Source organism: Beauveria bassiana, assembly GCF_000280675.1.
Source record: "Beauveria bassiana ARSEF 2860 unplaced genomic scaffold BBA_S00004, whole genome shotgun sequence".
Taxonomy (NCBI): Eukaryota; Fungi; Ascomycota; class Sordariomycetes; order Hypocreales; family Cordycipitaceae; genus Beauveria; species Beauveria bassiana.
Window position 1 is genome coordinate 753,891 of NW_007930839.1, and position 27,724 is coordinate 781,614.

General features: G+C 51.8%; 10 protein-coding genes across 10 annotated transcripts; 4 read left to right on the plus strand and 6 right to left on the minus strand.

Annotated features, from left to right (window-relative positions):
- Positions 1–51: 51 nt before the first annotated feature.
- Positions 52–2,937, plus strand: BBA_02029 (UbiD family decarboxylase; the record flags this gene model as incomplete). The annotated part of the gene is made up of 1 exon (XM_008597126.1): positions 52–2,937. One exon carries the CDS (start codon positions 52–54, stop codon positions 2,935–2,937), a length of 2,886 nt encoding a protein of 961 aa, XP_008595348.1.
- Positions 2,938–3,369: 432 nt separating this feature from the next.
- Positions 3,370–4,930, minus strand: BBA_02030 (aldehyde dehydrogenase; the record flags this gene model as incomplete). The annotated part of the gene is made up of 2 exons (XM_008597127.1): positions 3,370–4,369; positions 4,485–4,930. The coding sequence occupies 2 exons, from the start codon at positions 4,928–4,930 to the stop codon at positions 3,370–3,372; spliced, it is 1,446 nt and encodes a 481-aa protein (XP_008595349.1).
- Positions 4,931–6,953: 2,023 nt separating this feature from the next.
- On the minus strand, positions 6,954–8,090 carry BBA_02031 (uncharacterized protein; the record flags this gene model as incomplete). Its single annotated transcript, XM_008597128.1, has 3 exons — positions 6,954–7,194; positions 7,250–7,435; positions 7,495–8,090. 3 exons carry the CDS (start codon positions 8,088–8,090, stop codon positions 6,954–6,956), a joined length of 1,023 nt encoding a protein of 340 aa, XP_008595350.1.
- Positions 8,091–11,765: 3,675 nt separating this feature from the next.
- Positions 11,766–14,099, plus strand: BBA_02032 (dipeptidyl peptidase III; the record flags this gene model as incomplete). The annotated part of the gene is made up of 6 exons (XM_008597129.1): positions 11,766–12,083; positions 12,131–12,908; positions 12,953–13,002; positions 13,050–13,488; positions 13,534–13,631; positions 13,713–14,099. 6 exons carry the CDS (start codon positions 11,766–11,768, stop codon positions 14,097–14,099), a joined length of 2,070 nt encoding a protein of 689 aa, XP_008595351.1.
- Positions 14,100–14,737: 638 nt separating this feature from the next.
- BBA_02033 (feruloyl esterase A precursor) lies at positions 14,738–15,766 on the plus strand (the record flags this gene model as incomplete). The annotated part of the gene is made up of 3 exons (XM_008597130.1): positions 14,738–14,825; positions 14,892–15,464; positions 15,558–15,766. 3 exons carry the CDS (start codon positions 14,738–14,740, stop codon positions 15,764–15,766), a joined length of 870 nt encoding a protein of 289 aa, XP_008595352.1.
- Positions 15,767–16,208: 442 nt separating this feature from the next.
- BBA_02034 (FAD binding domain protein) lies at positions 16,209–18,067 on the minus strand (the record flags this gene model as incomplete). Its single annotated transcript, XM_008597131.1, has 2 exons — positions 16,209–17,454; positions 17,589–18,067. The coding sequence occupies 2 exons, from the start codon at positions 18,065–18,067 to the stop codon at positions 16,209–16,211; spliced, it is 1,725 nt and encodes a 574-aa protein (XP_008595353.1).
- Positions 18,068–19,418: 1,351 nt separating this feature from the next.
- Positions 19,419–20,792, minus strand: BBA_02035 (uncharacterized protein; the record flags this gene model as incomplete). Its single annotated transcript, XM_008597132.1, has 1 exon — positions 19,419–20,792. The coding sequence occupies one exon, from the start codon at positions 20,790–20,792 to the stop codon at positions 19,419–19,421; it is 1,374 nt and encodes a 457-aa protein (XP_008595354.1).
- A 1,387-nt stretch (positions 20,793–22,179) lies between these two features.
- On the minus strand, positions 22,180–23,404 carry BBA_02036 (iron permease FTR1 family protein; the record flags this gene model as incomplete). The annotated part of the gene is made up of 3 exons (XM_008597133.1): positions 22,180–22,437; positions 22,506–23,147; positions 23,249–23,404. The coding sequence occupies 3 exons, from the start codon at positions 23,402–23,404 to the stop codon at positions 22,180–22,182; spliced, it is 1,056 nt and encodes a 351-aa protein (XP_008595355.1).
- A 561-nt stretch (positions 23,405–23,965) lies between these two features.
- On the plus strand, positions 23,966–26,075 carry BBA_02037 (multicopper oxidase; the record flags this gene model as incomplete). The annotated part of the gene is made up of 4 exons (XM_008597134.1): positions 23,966–24,319; positions 24,387–24,881; positions 24,930–25,732; positions 25,817–26,075. The coding sequence occupies 4 exons, from the start codon at positions 23,966–23,968 to the stop codon at positions 26,073–26,075; spliced, it is 1,911 nt and encodes a 636-aa protein (XP_008595356.1).
- Positions 26,076–26,237: 162 nt separating this feature from the next.
- On the minus strand, positions 26,238–27,152 carry BBA_02038 (efflux pump antibiotic resistance protein; the record flags this gene model as incomplete). The annotated part of the gene is made up of 1 exon (XM_008597135.1): positions 26,238–27,152. The coding sequence occupies one exon, from the start codon at positions 27,150–27,152 to the stop codon at positions 26,238–26,240; it is 915 nt and encodes a 304-aa protein (XP_008595357.1).
- Between the last annotated feature and the right edge of the window lie 572 nt (positions 27,153–27,724).

Consider the following 27,724-nt stretch of genomic DNA (forward strand, 5'->3'; position numbering starts at 1 on the left):
CCGCGAACTGTCAAACAGGAACCGACAGAAAGCCAGCCAAGCCTTAAACTAATGCGCGACGCAGAACATCGCGACGATGGCTCGGAAACCCAATTACCAGATACCTTGCTTCCCGACGCCGTTTTGCCACCAGCTACCCAGGCGGTAGGCGACGGCGAGGTTAATTTGCCGTCGCCGCACACATCCCAACCCTCGGGCGGGACGCGAAAAGAAACATCCCAGCAGACACCAACGCAAGTCAATGACGGCCGCGACTATGACAAGGGATACGATGTCCCATCAAGTGAACCCATGGTCAACATCGGTGACACACAAGCATCGAATTTTCAAGGTCAAATGCTAGAAGAAGATGACACTGGAGCCGTCAACTTTGGCAATTTGAACGATTTTCCCCGCGAATCCTCACAAGTATCCGAAGACGGCGGCTTCGAAAATGCTCGGGGTGGCTGGAGACTGCCAGATGACACCCAGCAAAATTCAATAAACACCCAGACTCCATACAAATCGAAAAACTTGCCTCCACCCGAAACACCGGCTCTGTCAAAGAACCCTTTCGCGCCCCAAGACGGTTCTGGGGCATTCGGAGCTGCCCCCGCGCCATTTGGAGGTACACAACTGTTTGGGCAGACTCAACTGTTGACGTCTGCTGTTAAGAACAGCCCGACCTCTTCCCGACCGTCGCCGAATGTGTACGACTCCATTCCTCTCGAGTTTGCCGAGACATCGCCTCTTAAGAATCGCGCCAATGTCTCCTCGCCGACGCAATATAGATCCTCGAGTCCGCAACATCTCCAGGAGATACCAGCCACTGTCTTGAAAGGGCCACGTATGAGCATTATTACCGAGGAGACGCCAACATCGAGCAGAGCTCACAAAGAGGAAATAATTCCAGAGTCTCCCACACGGCCTCGATCGAGAGAACGACAGCCGTTTGCGCACTACGAACCAATGCAACAGTCACAGGCACGCAAGACTAGCAGTGATTCTGTTGACGTTGCTGTGTCCTTTGATGGCGACCCTCATGACACCGTCGAGCAATTGGAACGAAGACGTCGAATCGAGAGAAAGCGCGCGAGAGCCGGAGAGGAGCTCCAGAAGATTGCACTTGCCCGACCAACTCGGACCAATGATCGTGCAGAAACAAATGGAAAGCGACGTCGTCTGGAACAGAACAGCCAGCTTGTCGGCCAGAAGGACGAGCAAGCTCCCACGCAAACCCCCGCCCCTGCGGCATTGCGAGGCTCAAACCCACAGTCGCTAGAATCGACCAAGGCAACACCCCGGGAAGATGACGATGCCGCAGACGATATGGCCAACGAGAGGACAAGTATCAGCGTTCCTAATCAAAATGTTACCGATATTGCCGACTATGACATGATTCCAGCGACAAGCCCGGTACAGTTGACACCAGCAGATGAGGCTCACCCTCACCGAGCCGGAACGCCCGCTTCCGAGCCTGAGCTGCCCCTTCTTCGTGATGAGCAGCTTGTGCTCAGTAGCGGCGAGCCGTCATCATTGCCCCCGCTAAACAGCAGACGAAAGACCTATGGACGGCACGCAAGAAGGTATCGTAGGAATATCGTTCTGGACTCGTCCAACTCTCATGCATCGACACGGGCAGAGACCTCGAAGCGTGATGCTGCGCAAGATGATGTGCCCATCGAAGAGGCCATTCCTTCAAGCGAGGGACAGACACCAATTGCTACGCGATCCAAATCGAAAAAGCAGGTACCCAGAACGCCACTACAACTAAGTGGTGAAGAGCCTCCCACCACAGCATCATCCCTCAGTGTAATGTCACATACGCCGAATCCGTCGTCAAAGACTACGCCTGCAACTAAGGAATCGGTCGTATCAAAATGTCTTGATGTAGAGACGGGGCAAGCGCTTACACCAAGCCGAAGCCTACGACGAAGAGTGATGGAGAAGGAATCTGTGATGCCGCAGCCTACACTATCGTCACGGAACCTCCGCGCCTCAAAGCGACTGCATGGTGAGTTCCAGTCTTCTGGTCAACCACGCACGCCGTCAGACACTGGTGCAAATACAACTTTTACACAAAGGATTTGCCAGAATCTCGACGCTGTGTACCGGGAGGAGCGCCACTTATTCGAAGGCATGGTATTTGCCATTTCTGTAGCTTCGGATCGCGGCAAGCTAGAGAATCGCATAGTTCAAGCCGGTGGTATCGCTTTGCAAGACGGCTTTCAGGAGCTGTTCCAGTCGTTGCCATCCATGACTTCAACAGACGGGGCATTCGATGACAACAAGGACCTTGTTCTGTCCCAACGAGGCATGGAAAGTGGCTTCACCGCTCTCATCGCGGATGGGCACTCTAGAAAAGCCAAGTACATGCAGGCATTGGCTCTCGGGCTGCCATGTCTTGCTCAACAATGGATCACCGCATGTCTGAACAAAGGAGCGCTCATTGACTGGCAACCATATCTGCTCTGTGCTGGTACATCCGCAGTGTTGGGAAATGCATTTCGCTCCCGCTGTCTGCTGCCGTACCCAGCCGCCACAGCCCTGTTGGCCGACACCATTGATCAGCGGCCTCGTCTCCTGCACGACCAGAGCGTGCTCGTTGTCATGGACGGCAAAAAGGCCAGGAGTGAAGCAAAGCAGCCCTACATTTTTCTGTGCCAGGCGCTTGGCCCGTCTATTACCCGCGTAGCCACTGTCGAGCAGGGCCGCGCCGCGTTGGCGGAGAGAGCCAAGGGCAGCCACCCCTTTACGTGGCTGTATATTGACAAGTCGACTGGCACGGCGGAAGCGGTGTTGGCGCCGCCTGCCGCGGCCAGGTCGAAGAAGAAGAAGAAGAGGACGTCCGCTGCGACGCAGGCGGGTACAGGTGTACGGATATTACATGATGAGTTGATTGTTCAGAGTCTTATTTTAGGTCGCATTGTGGAGCCAGACGAGGAGGATTCTTTTTGATTACAAGGCGTTGGCAGGAACCATTGGCAGGAAGGCCGGGGCGCACAGGTCATCTAAGGTCTCAAACTGACCTATGTTGGATATATAAGTATGCGCGCAGTACATTTACTTGTTCTCTTTTGGTCAAGTTTCTTGACGACCGATCCCTGTAATATCGAGACAATGTCGTCTGCTTTGTTAACATTTCTACGTTTCTGAACGAAAGGTTCGTTTTCAAAAGTCAAGCGGCTGAAGCCGAAGAGTTATATACGACGACATTTCCTTTCGGATGAGACGTAAGAGTTCATTCTAGGTATCGTTAAATCGGTAGTCATCAAAAGGCATATCCTTGACATCAGTCACTCGTACCAGCGCCTAGCTCACAGCTTCCAGTCCAGCAAACAATCATGAGTATTTTTCCGTCCCAACACATATTTTGTCAGTCAGTATGTTCTATTGCGGCTGCGAGTCAAACGTAATCGTCTTTGTCCGCGTCCACTCGTCGAACCCGGCGCCAAAGCGGCCGTAGCCGCTGTCCTTGGCGCCGCCGTGCGGCAGCGAGGGCTCGTCATGCGGCGTCATCGAGTTGATGTGCACGGCGCCCGTCTCAATCTTGCGCGCGACGCCCAGCGCGCGCCGCAGGTCCCTGCTGAAGACGGCCGCCACCAGGCCGTACTCGGTGTCGTTTGCAATCGCCACGGCGTCGGCCTCGTCCTTGAAGCCGATGAGCGACACGGTCGGCCCAAACGACTCTGTCCGGTACACGTCCATGCTGGGCGTCACCTCGGCCACCACGACCGGCCGCATGCGCGTCTTTGCGTCGTGCTCCTCCTCGTCGTCGGGGTCACCGTACAGCAGCGTCGCGCCTTTGCGCAGCGCGTCGGCCACGAGCGCCTTGTTCTTGACCACGGCCGCGGCGGTGACGAGCACGCCCGCCTCCTGACCCCCTCCCGCTTCACCGTACAGCGACTTGACCGCGGCGACTAGCTCCTTCGCGAAATCGTCCCGGACGCGCTCGTGCACGAGGATGCGCTCCGTGCTCATGCAAATCTGGCCGGCGTGCAAAAAGGCGCCGAGCGCGCAGTGGCGCGCCGCGAGGGCGAGGTCCGCGTCCTCGAGCACAATCGACGGCGCCTTGCCGCCGAGCTCTAGCAGAACGGGCTTGAGGTGCGCGCCGGCCGTCTGGGCAATGATGCGTCCGACGGCCGTGCTGCCGGTAAAGTTGATTTTTTTCACGTGCGCGTGCGCAATGACGGCCGACGTGACGGCGGCGGCGTGGGCGGGCGCGGTGGTGAAAAAGTTGAGGACGCCGGGCGGCAGGCCGGCCTCCCAGAGCACGGAGCAGACGAGGTGCAGGGACTTGGGGCTCAGCTCGGAGCCCTTGAGGACGACGGTGTTGCCGGCCCCGACGGCCCAGACGATGGCGCGGATCCCGAGAGGAATTGGGGCGTTCCTGCGATGATTTTAGTACAAAAAAAAAAAAAAAAAACTATGTGTTGAGGGCCCTGTGATACAAGTCCAAGATGGATAATGAGAGTAGACTACAAAAGGGAAATGGTCTTACTTACCAAGGGGCAATGGAAAACACGACACCGTATGGCTCTCTGATGAGGAGCGCCTCGCGACCGGGATCTGCAATCGCAGGCATCTTCCCTTCGAGGTTGACGAGGCACGACGCGGCGTGAATAATCGTCTCGGTCGCAATCCTGAGGTTCAGATCCCCCCAGGCGTCGTCGCTGCCCGTCTCATCGCGCATGGCGGACTTGAGCTCGTCGCCGCGCGTCTGGATAATGTCGGCGGCGCGGAGCAGTATAGCGCGGCGCTCGTGCAACTGCGTGCGGCTCCACGCGGAAAGGGCCCCGGCGGCGGCGTCGACGGCGGCGCCGGCCTCGGCGACGTTGGCGCTCGACGACTTGTGCAGGAACTTGCCCGTGGCCGGGCTGACGACGTCAAAGGTGTCGCTGGTCAAGACGTCTTGGCCGCCAATGACGAGGGGCACGGTGTCGGAAGCCATGACTGTGTGAATGAGTTCTCCTGCCTTGGGGAGTTTTGTGGGAAGAGTAGTTGTAAAAAAAAAGGGACCTTGAGATTGGCCCCCCGGGGGCGGGAGAGATGACGTGTGATGGGTTGTTGGACAGGACGTGGCGAATCTGGACGAATGTGGTTTATATATCGTTTTTCTAATGCGGGATATTGCCTTGATGAACAACCACTGTTATTACACTATAGATACGAGGATGACTTGGAGCTTTATACTCGCTAATTTGTAGACTTGGTAGACTTGCTGTGCAACCACCTCGCTCTTTTGGTACCGGGCTGGACTAGATGCATCCCACTCGGCGCCGGTTGGCGGGGGTTTTGAGGCGGACCGTTGGGCGGGCGGTCTTTTGCAGAAGTACAGACTAATTACGGATACCCTTTGTCCTCGGTCTTTTTTCAAAAGCAGTTTGTTCTTGTTCGGGGTAAAGTAGTTGGTGTTTGAAGACATATTTCGCCGCAAGCCTTATTGCTAGCGCCTCCGGAAAGTCGCCACGCAGCGAAGCCGGCCTTTAATATTGATTTTGCCAATATTTTGCTGGGATCCGTCAGCGACAACTACGTACCTTTTTTTCGGGAGGGCGGAACCTGCTTTGCATTGGTGCGGCGCTAACTGGCCACAATCAATCGTCTTTTTGTTAAAAGCCCGAGAGGATTTTTGTGGCTCGCAAAATGCCCAGTGCTCACTTGCCGTGTTCATCTTTACGGGTAAATATTTTCAAATGATATGTCATGCAGCATGAATCGCGGGTTTCTGAAGAAAAACAAAAAAAAAAAAAGAAAGAACATCACCAAGCCCTGGACCTTGGCAAGTCGGGAGCTGTCCAACCTACACCCAACTGAGACAACAGGCTTGCAGTGCGACCGACGCCCGACCCTGGTTATAGAGATCAATATCACACCCTTCATAGATATCTGCACAGCATGACGATTTATTCTGGATCAAAGTGGAATTCTCCGCTCGGCCAGCGCGGGTCCAAGTAGGTAGGTACACCTTGGCGTGCTGGCCTCCCGAGAAAGATCACCACTGCGGGGGGGAAATCCACAGACAGGAAGATGAATCGTCAAATCGTATCGGTGATTTGGAGAGGTTCGTCGGCAATTTATAAAGACCGAAAAACTCAGGGACTCGGTAAAATAGACACGGAAATTTTACATCGGTGGATAACTGGATATCAATATCGCCTTCTTGGTTCTGTTTGGAGTTTGAAGTAAATATCAGACAAATGCCAAGTCGCCTGTTACGTCGCTGTCTTCCCCCTTTTGTCATCATCCCGCTCGGCGCCACGTACACGATACAACAGCAATGCCAGCCTTGAACTGTCTTTCTAGCTAAGAAAGCTACAACAAATTAGGTTGATCAGGGCTGATGCCGTCACATTTTGCCCAAAATAGTATATCCTGCGACTTTTCTCAAACGTTCCCGACCATCGCACGGAAGCCGAAATGTAATTATAAGTAGCTCAGTTTAGATGCCATCCATCTTCGCTCGCTTATGCCGTCGCCTCTGCCGAGCTGGTCCGAGTTTCCGACTTGAGGGCTTGGTAGCGCCGATTGTCTTTCTTGCGCCTGTCGATTGGCTAGTACCAGCGCACTTACAGGCGTCGTCGACAATACGCGGCACCATGAACTAATATAAGAAAACATGCGCTTCTTCCTTTTTCGCCATTATTAAAGGCTCCTTCCTGTTACTAATTACATAACATTGAACCTTTGGGAATTTTTCAACAAACGGTCAAGATGACGTGCTCTATCCGTGTACCTCCGGTCGATCAGACAGCGACCAAAACCATTCTCATGCAAGAGTTTGTAGTAATTCGTGTCAAGATAACGTCTGAGTGAGCCGATTCAAGATACTCTCAGAGCGCATAATTGACTTGGGCAGAGACGTGCCGTCATTCATGTTCCCGCATTATTTATCCGTTACAAAAATGGTTGCGACACGCGGCTGTTAGCAACTAGAGTTAATTTAGATGTTTGACATAAATCGTGACCAAAACCTATCGCCAAAATATTGGCACCAATAAATCATAACTATCCTCTCTCCCAAATTCGGTGACTTGCGCATCTCTGCGCAACAGGTACATTTCCGCGTCGTCCCTCAAATCCTTGGCCTTATCGCCGTCATTGTATGATTCTTGCAGCAGAGCTTCCGATAGCTTGAAAAGGCATCGTGCGTGCTCGGCGGGCATGGTATTGGCATGAAACTTGGTCATGGTCAAAGCTTCGCCGAGGTGTTTTCTGGCCAAGTTGTTAGCACACAACTCAGTTCGGAGCGTCATCGCCGCGGACATACACGGCTGCTTCAATCTTGCCCTGGTCGAGGCAGGTTACGCTAATTTTGTATATGCAACCTGCGTGGAAAGGATGTAACCTCGTCTGATCTCCACGCATCCATAGGTTCTGCGCTTCAATAAAGCTAGCTTCCGCCGCCTCGAGTCTGTTTGTTTTTCGCTCGAGGGTTCCCTTGACAAAGTACGCGCTGGCTTGGGTCAGACTTGACATCATGTCTAAACTATATCAGCATAAAACATTACTTACTAGGCGATCATGGCCCAGTTCAAGACCTTTTCTTGCTTAAACTCAGTTATTGAATCGTTGAGCAGTTTCTCTGCCTCGGCATGCTGGCCAAGGTAAACAAGGCATCGTGCCATGTTCTTCTTGGTTACCGTCGGCCAATCCGCTTCTCTCCCCTCTTCAAGATTCCAAGCAATTATTCTGTCTTTGGACTTGATAAACCATTCAAGCGCCTTTTCGTGTTGGTTCGCCGTATTGTAGTTGTAAGCCAGGTTCTGCTCGAAGCCACCTAGCAGGCTATGCTTGAGCGGCTTCTCCGCCAAACGCATCTCATATCCTCTCAGATTGAGATCAATGGCGGTTTCCACTTTGCCTATGCTCTCGTACATGCTGGCCTGAAGTGACAATGTCCAGGCTATGAGATTCGCTGCCTGCTCTTCGTTTGGAATCTTTTCCGCTGCCCAGAGACTTACTTTGCAGACATCTTCGAGGTCATCCAACGCATTTGCCTCATAAAGGTATCTATCAACATCAGCCTTTAGTACGTCGCCATGGTTCGCCATCAACTGACCTTTGGCAATCTCGCAAAAGCTCACAGAACGTCGAGACACTTGACGCATCGCAAAGCTCGGAGTTTCCCTTCAAATGGTCCTTCAAACTGAGTACATGCTCTAGAAGTCGATTGCAGTCATTCCAATGCTGATATAGCTGATTGATATTCTGATCAGACTGTTTCGGAAACGCTCGATGAATCAACTCTGTTGCGTGATAAAAAGCACATCGTCGCTCTTCAGGAGAGAGGTAATATTGAAAGTGCATCTGAACCATTCGATGGCAAGAAAACACACGAGCATCCCTGTCCCTTGTAATCAGGGCAAGAGCCAACAACGGCTCTGTGGCCTCGGAAAAACTGTGCCATGTTAGCCATGTACTAACTCGTTTTTCTTCGTGAATTGTCTCACCTTAACTCATTTCTGCAGAACTCGAGGCCTTTTGGGTAGTCACCATCATGTTTAAACTCGAATAGTACTTGTGGAATATTGTCCGAGGCGAGGAAAGACGCGATGTCAAGAATTGTTTTGCTGTTCTCGTCCAATGTTGAGAAGGAAAAGTCCCACAAAGCTTGAAGCTCCGTTTGGTGGGCTCTTTTGGGATTGTTCAGATATGTGCGCATGTACTCCGATATGGACCAAGATCGTCTCTGAATGAGGCCGACGGTATTGGAAATTGCCAAGGCATGACCACTGAGGCGTTTTGAGATTTCCCAAGCCGACAGACCCTCAGCTTCAATGTCCCTACCAATGTTACCTTTCAGTAGGAATAAAAGAAACTCGAACCCCTCTCGCTCATCCCAAGATGATATCTGAATGCCAGAGGATGCAGGTTCGTAAGCCAGAGCGTGGTTTCGAGTCGTGATGATTGCCCTCCCGTGACTAGCCTCAGGCCAAAATGGCCTCAACGCATCAGCAGACTCTGCATTATCATATACAATCAACCATCTACACTCTATGTAACAATTAGCATGAGACCATACCAGGACGGTGTTGAGCAGTAATTGAGGGAGGTCTTCAAATATACGAACCTGTCAGTTGGAGCCAGTTCTGAACAATGATGAGGTTGTCGTCATGAAGGTTTGGCTTTGCTCCGTCCAACTCCAAACGTAAAGCAATGTTGGTAAAGCTCTGGCGTAGTGAGGCTGTCCTTTCAGCATGAACCCAAAAAATGGCATCGTATTCGTTTTCTTCGAATTTTCGCTCAATGTATCTTGCCGCGATAGTGCTCTTGCCAATGCCACCCAGGCCATGCAGAGCCACTGATCGGAAAGAGGGACTTGGTCCTGGCCCGCCTATGGCCTGATCAATCTTGTTGAAAGTGTCAGCTCTATCAAAGAAACGGGAGACATTCTTAGTCGGCGCCATCAAGCAGCGAAAGCGCGGTCTGAAGGCGGCCATGTCTGATGATGCGGCGTGATCGGTTCTCGGATGAACCGCTGCCAAGCTTTCAACCTGTGCGAGTGTCTCTGCAAGTTCCAGATTTGTACGAGTAAAATCCCTCTGGAGTAGACTCCAAGGGCTGCTCTCCCCTTCTACCAGATCTGTCATTTCTATCAGTTTACCATGATCAATTGGCTCTTGCTCGCAAGGGACATACGCGCAGCTGGTGTTGCTTCTTCACCCCGCATAGACTGAATGCACGCGGCAAGAAATTGCACCATCTGAACTTGAATGTCGAAACAGGCCTGATTCAACTGGTCCCGATTGTCTGATGAACCTTTGTAATGTACGAAAAAGGCTTCTGCTTTGTAGCCCAAGGACTTGATCATTCTTGGTATCTTGCCGAGGGCCACCGAGTCTTGAGCAGTAATCTGTACGAATGTTATAAAAGTTCCACCGAGGGCAGTCGAGAAGGCGTACCTTGAGCAGTAGGTTGAGAATCCCCCAAAAAAATTCCAGGTTAAGATCAACGGCCAATTCAGTTCCAAATAATGTGGCAAAACGACGCAGGTGACCAAGACTAGGCTCGATGATTGATATCTCGTATGGCGGCGTATTGCTTAGTGCATCGCATTGCAGCGCATCCCAAGACTTTATTTGCCGCACCCGTTCCAGGTCATCCGACTCCAGTTGTTTTTCGCATTGTAGCACAGTTCGATTCCATCGATCGACAAAAAAACGTTCCCTGTAGAGGTACAGAGAATCAGTGGAACTGCGGCTATGGCTCAAAGTCCTTGATCCAGCTCACAGGTCTGGGTGATCCATGGCGTAGGGCAAGGGTAAAGAGGCGACTGTAAGCTTCGAAAGCGCGATTTAGAGGTCAATCGGCGAGATTGAGACGGTGAGAGTGTCAGAGTACGATTCTCAAGCGTCAGAAAGCCAGTCTTAAGAATTCAGGCCATCGGAAAGGGGATTTGTGCGCCTGAATGAGCTGTCAGCCTGGAAGGAGCAGGCAGGGAACAGTTTAAGCGTGAAATTCAGGGGTCTCTGCGCGGGCAATGTAGTGCTTCAGAATGCTTCAACACTTGTCAGTTGACACAAAGGCGGCCGTGTACCCGTATGTTTTGCAGTAGGCTTCGTGGCGTACACGCAGCCTGTCAAGCCCTGACACGTCGTCATGTCACACAAGCAAACGGACAAAGGAGCCCATTATTATGGGCATCAACTAACTTGCTACCTTCGCATCCTACATCGAATTACTGATGCGCAAGTGGAACACCCCGGGAGGAAATTTGTGATTCGACTCCGAGATAGATTTGTCACCGATGGTCCAGACGGAAAACCCTTGTGCCTCGTGACTGGAGTGGTTGGTGAGCGTCTACAACGGCCTGGTCATTTGGCGCACGACGACCTAGAATGGCCCCGAGTGGTTTTCCTACAGATTGCATAAGGTCTGGGATATCTTCACGCCTTGGGCATTGCGCATGCTGGTAAGCCTTGATGAAATGGGCATCCTTCAAAGTATTCTAATATCTACAGATTGCTAAACGTCCGTTATCCTGTCGCAGCTTCCGCCTTTTGACGACTGGACCCAGGATGAGCTCTATGCTTGTATGGGCCAACCTGTCACAAACCAAGTACGTCGCAAAGATCGCAAGCCCAAAGACAACAGTGCGCCCGATTACACTATCGACCCTGGTGATGTACTGGCTTTGCAGAACCGCCTGCATACCGATCGGATCCTGCTTGTTGACTTGGGGGCCGCTTTCTGTCACGACGAGTGCCCGCCAGTGCTTTACACGCCGGCAACCCTTCACTTCGTCCGAAATACTGTTCGGCGATCAAATAACCTATGCTATCGAGCAATGGCTTTTTTCTTTTCTTTTCTTTTCTTTTTTTTTTTTCTTTTTTTTTTTTTTTTTTTTTTTGCCTCTTATATGAGCTCCGCGTTGACCGAACTCTCTATCAACTCCTCTTTGGCTGGAATAATCACGCGAGAAGGTACCAGGTGGCCATGCTTGGGAAACCGCCGGATGCTCTCTGGCGGAACTGGGAGGGGAGAGAAGAGTATCCATTTCCTGGTAGCGTCCCAAAAGAGGCTCAAGGTATGCGGGCCTTCGCAGCCCGTGGCTCCCGCCTTGTCAGGCTTTGTGTAACGCATTTGTCGGTTTCCTGCTCAGTTCGTCCTCGATCAAAGAATTGAGCAAACCTTTTCACACCCCACATGGTTCTCTGGCTTGCTTTTTTGCGGGCGGTCGCCATTCTATTTCTCTTTGCCTCTTTGCTTGCAGTCGGCCGTATGCTTCCACCACCCATCACGACGGCTCCGAGTATCTAGGCCCATGAACTGAAAGCTACACCATGGCTCCGACGAGTCATACTCCTGCACTTGGTGCCACAGTGCATCAGCTGCTCATCAAACCCATCTTTGATCTCCTCGAGCCACGAGAGAAACTTTATGCCCACCACATGGCGCGGGCGAGCTGGCATGGAAGCAGAATCATCATGCGTCAGGTTTCCGCCGAAAGTCCCGACATCTTTGACTTCATCATGGATCTGTATCATGCTTGCGACGGCCAGTGGAGTAGACTGGTGACAGAATGCAGCATTACTGATAGGGAGCTTCAAGCATTTCTCGAGTACGCTGGAACGTTTCTTTGTAATCTGGGCAACTACTACGTAAGTTTGGTGAGCCGCCATCGTTTGCGCAACGCTGACCTCAGCAGGGCGAAGGAGACCGAAAGTTTGTTCCGGACCTGACTCCCGACGTGTTGCAAAAAGTTGCCACCAAATCTGCCGCGGCCACTGAGAGGCTGAGCGCGATTATGCAGCCGTTACTAGCCGTCCCGCCGTTTGGCCTTGGTTATCCCAACGACAACGCAGCGTCGGCCTATTATCCTGGCACAGAACGAATCTCGCACGAGGAAGTTGCCAAAGTATTCAAAGTCATGGCTGCGCATGCCATTGAGCCTGAGAATACTCGCCTACAGAAATTTGTTGTGGGTGGAAAACCAGTGTATCATGTCCTACAAGCTTCTGTTGAGACAGACGAGAGGCCGCAGCCTCTGGCAAACGACGTATATCTCGTTCGTGGAGATTATTCCAAGGAATCAAGGAGCGTTGTATCGTCTCTGGGTGAAGCTAGCAAGTATGTTGCCAACAACAAGCAATCCGCATTCCTCAGCCACTATATCGAGACGTTTCAAACCGGCCATCTCGATGCCTTTCGGAAATCACAGAAAGTATGGGTCACTGATCAAGCCGCGAGGGTCGAACACGTAATCGGTTTCATCGAACCGTATCGTGATCCGGCGGGCATTAGATCAGAATGGGAAGCATTGGCTGGAATCGCCGACAAGGACGAAGTAGCACGTTTGAAGTGTTTGGTTGAAAGCTCCGACATCTTTATTCGGCAACTCCCGTGGGCTGTAGAAGGGGTCAATGATGGTAAGGGACCATTTGAGAAGAGCTTATTTGAAGCTCCCGACTTTACGAGTATCCATGGTAGGCCTCCCTATCCAGAATCTATATGACTACTAATCTTGTAGCGCTTGCCGTTTGTGGTAGCGTCGTCTTTGAGGCCTGCAATCTTCCCAATGTTTGTCAACAATTCGCCTGAATGCTGGGCGAGCTAACACGTAGCAGTACAATGATATTCGCGAGACCGTGGGCTGCAAAAATATTGTTCTCGCCAACCGCCTCAGCGTCAACAATAATCCCAATCTACCTTGCCCTTGGGTTGATCCGTCTGAGCTGCAGCGCTTCAAACGCACCACGCATATTGTTCGATTCCTGACCACGGCCATCCACGAGCTACTCGGTCACAGAAGTGGGAAGCTTCTCAGTGAAACTGAACCCGGGATTTACAATTTTGACAAAAAGAACCCGCCCATCAGCCCTCTTACTAAGCAACCCGTGGACTTGCACTATTTGCCATCGCAGAGCTGGGGAAGCGTCTTTGGCAAGCTTGCGGGGACGGTCGAAGAATGCCGCGCCATTCTCATTTCCGAGTATCTCATGGATAATAAACAACTGCTAGAAATTTTCGGCTACACTGATAGCAGTGAAATTACAGCCGACGAGCGTATGTCAACCACAACTGTCATCTATACCAACTAATAATTGTTAGTTCTCTACGCAACCTATCTCAACATTGGTGTTGATGGTCTTCAAGCTTTGCAGCATTACAGCTTTGAAAACCAGGCTTGGGGTGGGCCTCATCACCAAGTACGTATTATTCGTGTCTTTATTATTTGTCTTTTTCATCATCCGGTGTCTTGATCATTAATAGGCCACTGACACTAGTAGGCTCATTTCTCCATCTTCAAGCACCTCCTCCAGGATGGCAGCGGCGTCATCCGCGTTGACCACAATCCTTCCTCTTCCAATCTCACTGTCCGCGTTGATAAGTCCAAGATGCAGTCTCATGGTAAGCCCGCTTTGAGCAAGTACCTCTGTTGCCTGCACATATGGCGCTGCACCGCAGATGTCTCGTCTTGCAAGGAGCTCTACGAACACCTTTGTGCCGTGGACGGCGATTACGAGGTGTGGCGAAAGATTGTGTGTTCAAAGCCGAATCCAAAGTGGAAGTTTGTGCAGCCCAACACATTTTTCAATGGTGACTCGGTCGAGATGAAGGTTTATGACGAGAGCAACGAAGGGATTATCCAGTCGTGGGCCGAAAGGGACATTTAGATGGAGCAGTCAGCTGCTCTTGTGGTGATGAGATGCGGGGGATCTAACATGTAGTAAGCGGGGAAATCAAGTTATATACAATGCTACTCAAAAGAAATTCTCCTGTTGTATCCGCACACATATCCTAGACATTTTCGCGTAGGTCAGCCAGCCAACCTACGTGTTCGACCTCCATTAGTGGTGCATGCAAATGCACATGAGACAGTGTATCTAGAAAAACACGGTTTGTTTATTTATTTATTTTACAAGCACACTCTTATCGCATAGCGGCAGTTTTCGTTCCCAGACAATAAGCATCCTGCGTAAACTAGTGCAGGAAATGCAAGGAGTTGCTGTCGCGTTACTTGCGACGATGCCGATCTCCGCTTCCAGCCGCTCGGCTGAAATGGTGTGGCTGCTGTGCATGACAATGTCACAGACAAAGACAGTCTAAGGGTGGATAGAATGAAAAGCAAGCGATACTACACGGTAATATGAAAGGGTATCATCGCTACTTTTGTTTACGTATATGAATATTCTCTCCCCTCCGATTTAGCCTCTGAAACTTGCCTTTACTTTACTCTTCTCTCGCTCACGACTAAATAATCACTCGCTGGTTAGTTCTGAGTGAGATACCTTGGGCCAAAGCATAATTCAACATGCTCTCCTTGCTTGGTTTTCTTGGCTTCGCGGCACTAGCCGCAGCAGCACCCGTCCGAGACCAGGCATTCATCCCTCGTACCCTAGGTTAGGCCAGTTCCAACTTGCGTCCCCAAGCAGCCCGACGCCATGGTTGACTCTCAAGTTATACAGTAAACAGGTCTATTTACGACAAGTTGGCGCTATACGCGGGCTACACGCAGCTGTCTAATACCGGAATCTGCGCGCGTCCATCCGTCCCTGGCGTTTTGTACCAGTTTGTCGAGAGCAAGGACACGGACACGCAAGTCTCCATCTGGAAAGTGGACGCATACAAGGAATTCGTCATTGCCATCCCGGGAACATCGAGCGCTCGTGACAATGAGACGAATTTTGATTTTGCGCTCGTCCCATACCAGGCGGACAATGTGCGCTGCCCGTCATGCCGCGTGCACAAAGGCTACCAAGCTGCGTGGAGGTCTGTGATGAAGCAAGTGCAGGGAAACCTCACAAACCTGCTTGGCATCCATCCGGATTATACAGTGACTTTGACGGGCCATTCGCTCGGAGGCGGTCTCGTCTCTATAGCTTTTCCCACTCTACGAAACGGGCCGTACAATGTCACGCAGGCGTATACATATGGCCAGCCACGTGCCGGCAACGGTGCATTCGCCAACTATGTGGATGGTATTAGTGGTGCATCCGATAAAGAAGCTGGCATTTTCTACCGGGTTACCCATGCGAATGGTGAGTTCTCATGTCAGATTTTGTATTTCGCCCAATTTGTGATAACTTGCACCAAGAGGCTGACATGATTTTCATCAACAAAAACAAAAAAAGACTTGATCCCAAAGCTGCCACCAGGAATTTTCGGTTACAAGCATTCCCGAACAGAATACTGGGAATCAAAGCCCTCAATGGACAATGCCGCGTCCACGTACCGCTGCTATGGCCAGGAGCCGGCCGACTGCAACCGCAATGCTACGGGGATCGACTCCAAGGTGCATGTTACATATGCAGGAATGAATGTGACGTGTAACAAGTCTTAGCTCTCAAGGTTAGGTATAGAACTAGCAAGCCCCCTCATCTGAGAAACAATGCCGTCTCCATCAATGGCCTAAAATCTGCACTGCATCTCAACAAGCATATGCAGTCACGCTTGCCGTCGTTCGTAAGGGCCGAAGCGGGGGGGAAGCTGTCCATTCTTGGCGGGGGGAGGAGGGGGGAAGAAAGTGATTCGGAGCAGATAATCCACTGTACGAGACACTCTCGTGACTCTCTACCTCGCTAGAGCTGAACAGGAACTTGTGTGCACAAATAATGAAAAAGTTCATTACTTTCTGTAGAGGCAGATCTGTCTGTGAACCCAGACGTCGGCTGCTGCCGTGTAATTCAATCGTCAGATATCCCAGGTACATGACCATCTACCCAAAGGTGTACAGTACTGGTACTATCTCGGCAGTTTATAGTAATTTGGTCTAAATTTTACCGTCAGCCGGTTTTGCACAGCCGGCCAGTATCCAGATCGTAATCCCACTTGTCGCTGCCAACACCGCTCAAGACGTACAGGCTTTCTGTAGGGTCATATTTTTTCTTAATCTCGAGCAATTTGTCGTAATTTCTTCCGTAATAGTCCCTTTTCCACTGTGTATTGTACGGGTTCGCCTCATTCATATATGCTCCGGTAGTAGGCGCCCACCGCCTCCAAAGGCCTTCCTTGACCTCTTCAAGCCAAGCTGCCGCATGGGTCAGCGCGGCCTTTGCTCCGCCCTGCTTGCTCGGCTCAATCTTGACACCTCCAGATATGAAATGGACGTAGGCGGATCGCCAGGCTGGGTTGACTGCCCCCCACCGATTCTCCGGCATGTTGGTGATGCCTGGTCCGCCTTGCAAGCCAATGGTGGCAAACATGCCTGCAGTCGAATTCTCTGCTTGCAGTGCCGTTTGTAAATAGGACATGACTGTGGGGGGAGGAGTTTCCACAAGCTCAGCGCGACCCAAAAGGCGGCTTGTCTCGAGACTCAGACCACCCGCGACGTCGCTCCCGGAAATGGTTTTATAGAACGACGCATAGTCGTTGAATGTCGACGTACTCCAAGCCAGCTCCAGAGATTTGTTGGAAGTAGAGGAGCAAATGTCTGCAATCAATGGCTCCACAAGAGTATTTAGTGTCGCAGATGTCATGTTGTATCCAAAAAACACCTGAGTGATGGCAACGCCTGTCGCCACCGGTGATCTGAATCGCAGAGCGGTTTCACCCGTCGCCATCGTTGCTGATCCGGTTAAGCCTGCATCAATGAGGTCTGGCCAATGCCTCATCAAGATGGCACCGGCTTTCCAGCAAGACTGCGTCTCGTCTTGGCCTGTTGGTGTAATCTTGAAAACCCCACTGGCCACCTGAGCTGGCGCCGGATGGCTTTTAATGACATACTCTGTGACGACTCCAAACTGGCCACCGCCTCCCCCTCTCACAGCCCAGAAAATATCCTCATTCTTGGCGTCATTGGCCACAAGAATCTGACCTTGCGTGGTAACAATTGTAACCTGCAGGACTTGGTGTGAGGCCAGACCATACGTACTGGAAAGAGGACCGTGACCCCCTCCTTGGATGTAGCCACCAAGGCCGACACTCGGGTCTTGGCCAGTGGTGACAACACGCCCAACTGCCAACGCTTCATCAAGCACATCGCCCCAAGTCTCGCCACTGCCAACAATGAATACGTCTTGAGGCTCCCGACTGCCAGGAGTCAGTCAAGACGCGTTCCGCTGGATGCCTCGCAACCCACGAGTCCAAATTGACATGGAGAACGCGCCACTAGACCTTTTTGACGGTTAGAATGGGCGTCATCACGTGGAGTTTGTACAACCTACCGGCCGTTGAGGTCATGGCCTGTGCCCTTGACAACACTTCGAATATTATGCTTGGCTGCCCATTTCATTGCTGTTGCTACCTGCCACGCACTAGTAGCGTTGACGATGAACTCTGGCAAGCCACCCAAATGGCAACCGGCAGTCTCGTTGTAACCGCCCGCTCCCGGCGGCAGGCATGAGTTGTTGGAGTAGAGTGGATAGTCGATGGATTCGGGCAGTCCAGCATGGAACTGACCCGAGGTCCAGTTGGCCTTGACGACCTCGCAGCTTAGTGAAGAATGAAATGGGTTACCGGGCCAGCATGACGATGCCACCGGCACAGTTTGAATGAGCGTTCCATTTATAGTCTTGTTGAGGCTAGACCACTCATCTAACGAGGGCCATGCAGCGTCTGAGGGCGTCGATTTGCAACGAGGCCGGGCCGTTGCCTGCACAGACAGAGCAAGAGATAGCTTCAAAAACAACGGGTTTGCGAGCATGTTCAAAAGATTGAAAATTGTTGTTGAAAGTGTTGACTGTAGGAGTACTGCAGGTAAGCAACAGCAGGCCGTCCCTGTTTTATAGCCATGATGCGCTCTCTTTTTTGAAGACGGTGAATCGTAACAAGTCACAATTATATCGGGTTATAAGTGATAAATCCGAGGTTGTTGCCAGTTGTTAATAATAGTTGACTTGATGCCTCTGAGCGTTGCGTAAAATGTATGATTGGTGCAAGGAGAGTTGGATGGTGGATTGTGCGAATGGCACTATAACAAAGTTTAATTTTGGACACCGACTTACGTACTGTGCGTAAATTTTGAGCGTAATCTTGAATACATTGTTTCCGCCTCCAGAAAGAGGTGGGCACCTAACTTGTAGATTGGCAAAGCGCACGACGCCGCTTTTGCCGCACTCGGTCCAGCATGAGGCCCTGCCAAGCCTACCGCGTGATGCTCAACAAACCATGTCCACGTCTCTCGGCAACGGGAAAAGGGTTGCCTAAATAGCGGAGGCTGTCGCCTAAAGTCATGAGAAGGAACAAAAAATGCCTGATAGTGGCAGACCAGGGTCGGCGACAGCTAGAACTGTATTGAGTAAGCTTGCGATGCGCAACAAGGCGAAGTCGTTCTGGTGGTTGGCACAGCTTCTGCTTCGTGAGGTCGCAGGTTCGCATGTCAATGTCGCCTATTGCGAAACATCCAAGCCATTACTCACCAGAGAGGTAGATGGCCTATCGGGCATATGGTTCCATGGTATTTGCCTGATGGCTGCCGGCCACAATCGGCGCTGTCAGGCATCAATTCGTCTGACGCCTGATAAAAAAAAGTCGTTCATACTGCCATCCATCAAGTTACTCTGCGTCTTAGCTTAGTAGATACACACCTTAGCCATATTACCTTAAGGGTCTCAGTTCAAAAGGTTAAAAGGGTGTCGAGACATGTCTATGCTAGAAGGTCTGATGATAGGTACAGTACTTGGTATATAATGGTCAACATAAACAGTTACATCGCATTATATGTATGGAATTTTCTACAACGATTGTTCTATATATATTATCACTATACATCTCAGTCTCAAATATTGATAGCTAATTTCTCTATAATTCGTTTATTGGACAGAACAGTACCTACTCTTTGGTTGTAGCATCTCGAGTTTGGATTTATACAGCCATGGATAATTACTTTGAGGAGCGGCAGCACCATGAGTGCGACTTTTTTTTTTTAAAAAAAAAAAAGAGAGAAAAGAAGAAAAAAACATCTCAAGCATCTCAAACATGTCCAAATAGATTAACCGTCTAATGAAGTTACATTTACTCAATGCGCCGCTCGCTTCTCAACCACCTTTGCTTTATCAGCAGTCGCGGTCAAAGTATTTCCAGCCAGCAGAGTCGGGCCTACCACGACAAATGCCAAGATTCTCCCTGTAAAGATAGCATCCGGCATTGTCATTCAGGGCAACGACATACGACTTGCACTCGGACGACGACTTGCATTCCGCCGCACACTGCGCGGGAGTGCTGGCGCGTGCGACGTAGCGAATCTGTTCCGCCTGACCAGTGCACGGGCTCGCGCCGCGCCTCAAGTCGCACATTTTCGCGTGCGATCCCGGCGGGTAGCAGTCGCGGTCAGAATACGTCCAGGTGCTGTAGCCGGGCGCTCCCGCGCAAGTCGCGACATCCCCGCGCAAAAGGTAGCATCCGCCGTCGTATTGCGTCGCCGCGACGGACGACTTGCAGTCCGGCTCGGACCGGCAGAGGTTGGCACACTTTTCGGGAGTAAAGTAACCGGCTTGCCACCGAATCATGTGCGTACTGACGCAGTTGGTGTTACCCCTGAGCAAGCCACAGGTGGTGGCTTTACACTCGTTGGAAGTCGGGATACAACTGCCGTGGCAATCCTTCTGGCCCTCTGGACAGCAGAGTGCACCGGATTTTATGCACTTGCCCTTGCACACCTTGTTGCCGCTCTCGCACTGTCCGTTGCACGGGACGTCGTCGTTGATGCATTTCTTGTCGCACGCCCTCTTGCCCTGCCCACACTGGCCCTCGCATGGAGCATCATTGCTGATGCATTTCCCGTTGCATGCCTTCAGGCCATTCTCACATTGGCCGTTGCAAGGCAAGTCTGCGTTGATGCATCTATCGTTGCACCGTCTCTTGCCCCAAACGCATTGGCCGTTGCAAGGGAAATCGGTGCCAAGGCACTTGCCGTTGCACTTTTCGTAGCCGTCTTGGCAGCGCCCATCACAGGGTTCATCGTCGTTGATGCAATGATGCTTGCACAGCTTCTGGCCGTTGCGGCAAGCACAGCTAGCTTCACTGCGGATGCATCTTCCGTCACTGCATCTTTTGTAGTTTGGGTTGCCTGGATAGGTGAAACGAGCTGGCCCACCAAGCGGATTGGCCCGATCGCCCTTTTTGAAAAAGTATGCTTCGTACTCTCCCGCCGGTGTGCATGGATCAAAGTCGTTGTCTGCCGTCACCGATCCGCTTGCATCAGGAGCAACTGCCCAACCTGTGTAGGTTCGGTCTCCTTCTCGGCCAGGCCCGGTGCCTTGGGGGAAGAAGCCAATCCAATTGTCGCTGTTGACGACCGAGGTCGTGTAATAGAACTCGGGAGGAGATGAGGAAGCTTCATAGGACAAGAAAGCCGAGGGTCGCCTAGAGAACAAAACAAATTGAGACCAGCCAAAGGCAGTCTGTAGCAGGAATCCCGCTAGCAGCATAGCTGTTGCTATTATTGATCGCATGTCGAGCGGTAGTAGCAGTCAGTCTTTTATACTCTCCGACAGAGGTTATAATGGATAGATGTGACGAGGTTTTGCGTTCAAGCATGGTATCGCAGCCGATTCATCTCGGCGATGGAACACCTATATATACTAAATGGCCGTATATTAGGTACGGTAATAACTACGCCATGACTGCGTAAATAGATGGCCATGACTTCAATGGCTGAATACACCTGTCTGAGACATACATCTATTTTGCGTCTCTGCGGCTCCACCAACACGCATATCTTGACCATGTCATTATGCGAGTATTAGGCTCCTACGCTCGCTCGCTGGCTCCTTGCTGCTACTAGTATGCTGCTGAAGAATTAGGGCTTGGAGATGTTGGGTAGCTGAGTCAAACTCGGCACCCGGGAGTCGAGTGAGGGTGCTGTGATTCAATAACATGCAGAGGATCAGCGCTTTCAATGCATAGGGCGTCACGGCCAGCCAGCCACGACCCAAACAGCTTCAGCCAGGCAAGTTTGGCCAGGTAGCTTCAGCCATTGTCTGGGGTGATGGAAGATGGTGCCGAGGCTGGCAGCAGCGCGTGTCCGCCTCTGGGATGTGTGACCTTGAGAAAGCTCGTAGACTTGACCAGCTTCCTTGTACGGATACAGGAGTCGACTTCCGCGGCACTGATCAAGGATTGGTCCAGGGTAAATAACCCTTGAATGGCTGACATGGTCGCGGGAATAACGCTGGGACAAAGTAATTAATACCTATATTGTCGCACTTTATGTTCAAGGACACGCCGAAAGCGTGGCTGGCTGAACACACTAAAAAGAAAAAAATTACCGTTACACTATGGAGTGTAGTGGCAGTCATTCTAAAAGATGACGTTTAAGCTGCAGATTGTAACGGCTCTCGCCCCGGATTATCACCGCCCAATGTGTAGGCGATTGGCTGAGGCTACAAATATACGGTTGATCCACGCATAAGACATGGCGTGCAGGGGTGGGCTACGCTATCGACGGCCGCTAAAAGCTGAACACACAAAGAGAATGGCACCAAATTGAGATTTGCATTGTGACAAGATGGGTGACGGAATGACCTTGCTTAGCTAGCTATACATCTACCCTATACAATTCCAACAATCGATTTACAGTGTGAATGCATCGAGATTGATTGAGCATGCTTAGAGTGGTACAAATATCGTAAGACAGATTTTCCATTTCCGTAATAGACCATCTTGTGTCATTGCATTACCATTGATGAGATGATACATGGACAGAGGGCTTTATCTCATCCAATTTCAACACTTCGATACTCTATGCGCATGTCAAGGACAAATAAAGGCGCAGCACCTATTCGCGGTTACCGTGTACTTGAACCCCGTTTTCCTCTAATGGGCACCTCCCTCCAACAACGGTGAAGCCTCGCTCTGTGCATGGCCTTGCGACCGAGGCGCAGCCTTTTTTGCCCTCATAAAAGGGAACCGTCCGTTCCTCTCATGATATCGCACTGTGGCGAGACCAGCCATGACAAAAACCCAGTACACATTGTATGCAATGACTGAGCCGTAGGTGGCCGAGTTGGTCCATCCCACGACGGCGTTGAGGACCGCCCAGATGCCACCACCATCCACCTCGGGACTGCAGCACTACAAAATTTGAGTCAGCCCGAGATTTGAAAGTACCCAGAAGAAGAAGAAGTAGAGATGGTACTCACATTTACATGCCACACGCTGCGGTCAATATCATAAGATCCGGGCCCATCACCCAGCTCAGCAGCGTCGCCGCCAACAATCATGTTCCAGTCCTGGGTTTCAAAGTACCAAACGGCACGAGAGAACAGTCCCGCCGCGACTAGGTAAAGAAAGCATGTCGATATGACCAGGAAAAGTCTCATCTGCATAAAGACACCGCACGTGAAAATGGCGTAGCCAACGGCAACACCAAACGCCAGGCCAGCGAGCGCAGAAAAGGGAATAGCCGCGGGCGGCGCCGAGAACGAGACACCCGCCACAAAGACAATGGCCTCGATGCCCTCACGCAGGATCGTGATGAATGGTAGAAAGAATAGCGCGTACTTTTCCGCCAGGCGCTTAAGCCAGCCCTGGCGGGTGTCGGCCTTTACCGGTGCCTGCAGCGCCTTGGCGAGCTTGTTGCGCCACTTGTCCTGCATCTGGCCGACGCGGAGCAGGGCGACGCCCATGACGGAGATGACGATGCTGGCAAAGAGCGAAAAGGCGCCCTCGTAGTAGTACTCGTGGGCGGCCCATGCGTCGCGGCCGTAGAGGTAGAAGATGCTGATGATGGTGCCGGCGATGAAGAGGCATATCAGGAAGCCGACGGCGGTGCCGAGCCAGACCTAGAAATCAAAAAAAAAGGAAAGAAAAAAAGTAAGTGATGAAATTGGATGACATGAATGACAAAGGGAAGGGGGGTGTAGAGCAAAATATTAATTCGTACCTGTCTGCAGAGAGATTTGTAAATCTTGGCATCTTGATCCGGTCTACCTAGGGTTTGCTTCAAGAATGCCAGCAACACCGAGACGATAATGGCCGTCTCTAGTGTCTCGCGAAAGATGACTAGAAACACCGGGGCCGAGATGAAATTCCACGCCATAATTAAACTTATTTAGCGACCGGGGAAAAAGACAGGAAGAAAGAGAGAGAGAGACGATTAGATGACCTCGCTCGCTCACCACCAGACATGGAACCAGCGAGATGAGAATAAGACTGGAGCAGATCAAGGTTCAATTGAGGAATTGAGGAATATAATTGTGACAATCCCGCTGGCGACTACGGAAAAGGGAGCCCGTCTTCCTTGACATTATAATCGGAGGTCCGCCTCGCTTGCCGAAAGTTCCCACGCGTGATTTTCCACTAAAAAGACCCCCCATAAACAGTCCTTGCTTGACCAGTAAAATAGGCCATCAGGAGCCACGATAGCAGGGCCCAATTTGAACCGTCGATTCTATTGATTTAATAAATCTCCATGGAGACCGGTCAAATTCGTGGCGTTGAAAATGGCGCGGAGCCGAGTCTGCAGCCGGCGGCTTCGCTTTGTTTTATTTGACTTTAGCTGCCGGGATCATTCCCCTTCTCTTCTGCCTCTCCTTGCCTGTCAATCGGTGCGGCTCGTTTGTTGATTTTGTTGCTCAGCGTTCCTGAAGCTGCGACCGCCATGACTTTGCTTCAGCGGCTCTCTTTCGGGCTGCTGGTGCGCAGCCAGCTTTGGTGTCTGCTGGCCCAGGCTGCCGTCGTCTTGCATGATTTCAATATCGGCTGGGTCACGGTCAATCCGGACGGCGCATTTGACCGTACCGCCATTGGCATCAACGGCCAGTGGCCCATTCCTCGCATCGATGCAAACGTCGGCGACACAGTCATTATCAATGTCCACAATCAGCTTGGGAATCAGTCAACCTCGTTACATTTTCATGGTCTCTTGATGAATGGCACCGTTCACATGGATGGCCCCTCTCAAGTCACTCAATGCCCTATTCCTCCCGGGGGGTCATTTACCTACAACTTTACTGTAAGTTATCTTGCCACTCTAGTGCCTCTATTCACTCGCCATCGAAATTGTTGACAAAATCATATAGATTGATCAACCGGGCACCTACTGGTATCACTCCCATACTCATAGTCAGTACCCCGATGGTCTTCGAGGCCCACTCATCATCCATGATCCCGATTCGCCTTACGGTGGCGAGTACGACGATGAGATTGTCTTGACCCTTTCGGACTGGTACCATGACCAAATGGCCCATCTCATTCCCCAGTTCATGAGCAAAGGCAACCCCACTGGTGCCGAGCCTGTCCCTCAGGCCGCCCTCATGAATGACACGCAAAATCTCCACGTCTTTGTCAAGCCAAAGACGACCTACCTGCTCCGTCTGATCAACATTGGTGCTTTTGCTGGCCAGTACTTTTGGATTGAAGGTCACTCCATGACGGTTGTCGAGGTGGACGGTGTCTATACCAAGCCCTACGAAACGCACATGGTATACCTGTCTGCCGCTCAACGATACAGTGTCTTGGTAACTACCAAGGACGACGCCGGCAGCAATTTCGCCATTGTTGGAAGCATGGATACTGTAGGTTAGAACTCGCAGTATTGAGAGGTGCACGGCTAACACGAGTAGTCTCTTTTCGATCTTCTCCCTGCTGACTTGGACTGGAACGTGACGAGTTGGCTCGTCTATGATGGATCGAAGGAACTTCCTAAGCCACTCCCAGTATCCGAATTTGAGCCTATCGACGACATGAAATTGTTTCCCCATGATGGTATGCAGCTTCTCCCAGACCCTCAGCGAACCGTCAAGTTGGAGGTCAAGATGGACAACCTCAGAGACGGCGCCAACTACGCCTTCTTCAACAACAACACGTATCGCGAGCCCAAGGTCCCCAGTCTTTACACTGCCCTGACAGCTGGCCAACTTGCGACGAATCCCAAGGTCTACGGGGACTACACCAATTCGTTTGTCCTAGAAAAGGATCAAGTCGTGCAAATCGTCATTAACAATTTCGACGATGGTCGGCATCCCTTTCATCTTCATGGCCACCAGTTCCAGGTCATTCACCGCAGCGATGAAGACGGAGGTGAGTTTATCGAGTCAGCCCAAATGCAACCCGCATTCCCATCAACGCCTATGCGCCGCGATACTGTGGTCGTCGAGGGCAATGGCAATGCCGTACTCCGCCTCAAGGCAGATAACCCAGGCGTCTGGCTATTTCATTGCCACATTGAATGGCACATTGTTTCAGGCTTGCTGGCTACATTTGTAGAGGCTCCGCTAGAGCTTCAAAAGACCATCTCGCTGCCTGCGAGTCACTTGGATAATTGCAAGGCTGCGGGGCTGCCATTCAACGGTAATGCTGCTGGCAACACGGACGATTTCTTGGATCTCACTGGGCAAAACGCGCCTCCAGGCCCTCTTCCCGACGGGTAAGTCTTCTTTTTCCCGTTCCTCGCGAATGCGCCCCCGTTTTTTTTTTTTTGGGAACAACTTGAGCTAATAAGGGTGTCTAGATTCACCGCAAAGGGCATTGTAGCATTTTTGATTAGCTGTATAGTAGGAGTTGCAGGTCTCTTGTTTGTTGCTTGGTTTGGTCTCAGCCCGAGGGAGGTGTCTGAAAGCGCCAGAGACGAACTGTTGGCAGATGGGGAGGATGATGATGGGGCTTCTGCTGTCGAGGGTGCGAGTGTTGGGGACTCGGAAGATGATGAAGAGCAGCGTAGATCAACGGATCATCTTCTAGGAGGCTCATCTAGGGGTGGAAGGGCTTGATTGCCGAGAAGAGAATATCATGTTGCTTATATAAAAAAGGTTCAAGTCAGCCTGAAATTTTATTGGCCAACTATTTTTGATGACTCTTTCATTAATAACTATCAGGAAGGAGAACCAAAACAGCAATACGAGCAGACGAGGACAGAAAAGAAAACTCGAGCCTCATTTGAGGAGATGGCGCAAAAGAACATCTTTATACCCTCCAAGCACGGTAAAGACGCCGAAAACGGAAGCGCTTTTGACAGCCCCGAGCAGTGCAGCTGTGCCCAAAGTAATGAGGCCGACACGGATGGCCAAGCAGGTCAGGACAGCCTCAATGGTGCCGTTGCGGAACTCGAGAACCTCGCTGCGCTCATTGATGTGAGGAAAGGGGGCATCGGGCACAGGTACGTCTAGGAACTTGCAGAGCGGCTCCCAACCCTGCTCCAGCCGAAAGTCGAGCAGGTTCTCGGCCGGGACGATGGCGCGCATCTTGGCGTAGTGCGCCGCGTGCAGGTCGCGGAGGCGCTTCCTGGCCTGGGCGGCGGTACGGGCACCGATCCAGCCGGTGTAGACGTCGCTGATGCCAACGACGAACGGCATGCCGACCCAAGCGGCCAGCCGGAAGCAGACGAAGTCCCAGACGCCGTAGAGCCACGAATCGGTAAAGACGGCGGCGTAGCTCCGTTGCCACGCGTCAACGGGGCGCTCCACGAGGACGACTTTGGCCTCGGGGTAGGCGCGGTAGATTTCGGGCGCAAAGTAGGCGGCAACGTCGGTGACGGCGCGGTACGGCCCGACGAGGCGGTCCCAGTCGCCGCGCGACCACGGCAGCAGCGGGTCGTAGGGCGACAGGTAAAAGGCCCGCAAGAGGCGGCGCTCGCGCAGGTAAGGGAAATGGCACCACGCGGCCCGGCCCCAGGCGTACAGCTGCGGCCAGTCGTTGAGCTGCATGACGTGGTGCACGGGCGCGACGCCCAGCATCTCGAGGGCTCTGCTCAGCGAGGCGGTGCCGCTCCGGGGGAGCCCGGCGCAGAGGATGCCGTGGCCCGAGGCAAAGGTTTTGGGCGGGCTCGGTGGAATGGTTGTCTTTTCCATTGTGAAGAGGAGGAGGAGGAGGAGGAGGAGGAGGAAGATGCGGGGAGTTGGAAAAGGTGTGAGAAAGATGCTGGCTTTGAGCAGTTGTGTCGATGTGGAGTATAAGTCGAAGATGAAGCTATGTACAAGATGACGATGCAAGTAGATCAAACCTGCAGTGCTGCGTTGCTGAATATCACAAAATAGCAATCGCCAGTGAAACGAGAGCCGTAGCATATATTTATATCCTACTCCCCGAATTCTTCAGTTCAACAGCTCAGACGCCGTTATCCGATCCGCTCGCTGCAACACTCCCCGATTTGCCCTTTTTAGGAAGCCATTCTGACCGGCCTGCTTACATCTATCTCTCGACGCTAACCAGTTGACATGACGCCCGTTTTTTTTTTCCACAATGGATACAACCTCCACACACCCGGGTCCTCTCTGATCAAGGCCTGTCGCTGGCGCGTCGTATACGTCGGGCGGTCGCGCGAACCACCCGATGGCCCTGACACACATGGTTAGTTACATGGTTGACCAACTGCCGTACGAACCCCCATCTCTCTATCTTCTTCTCCCCCCCCNCCNCACAC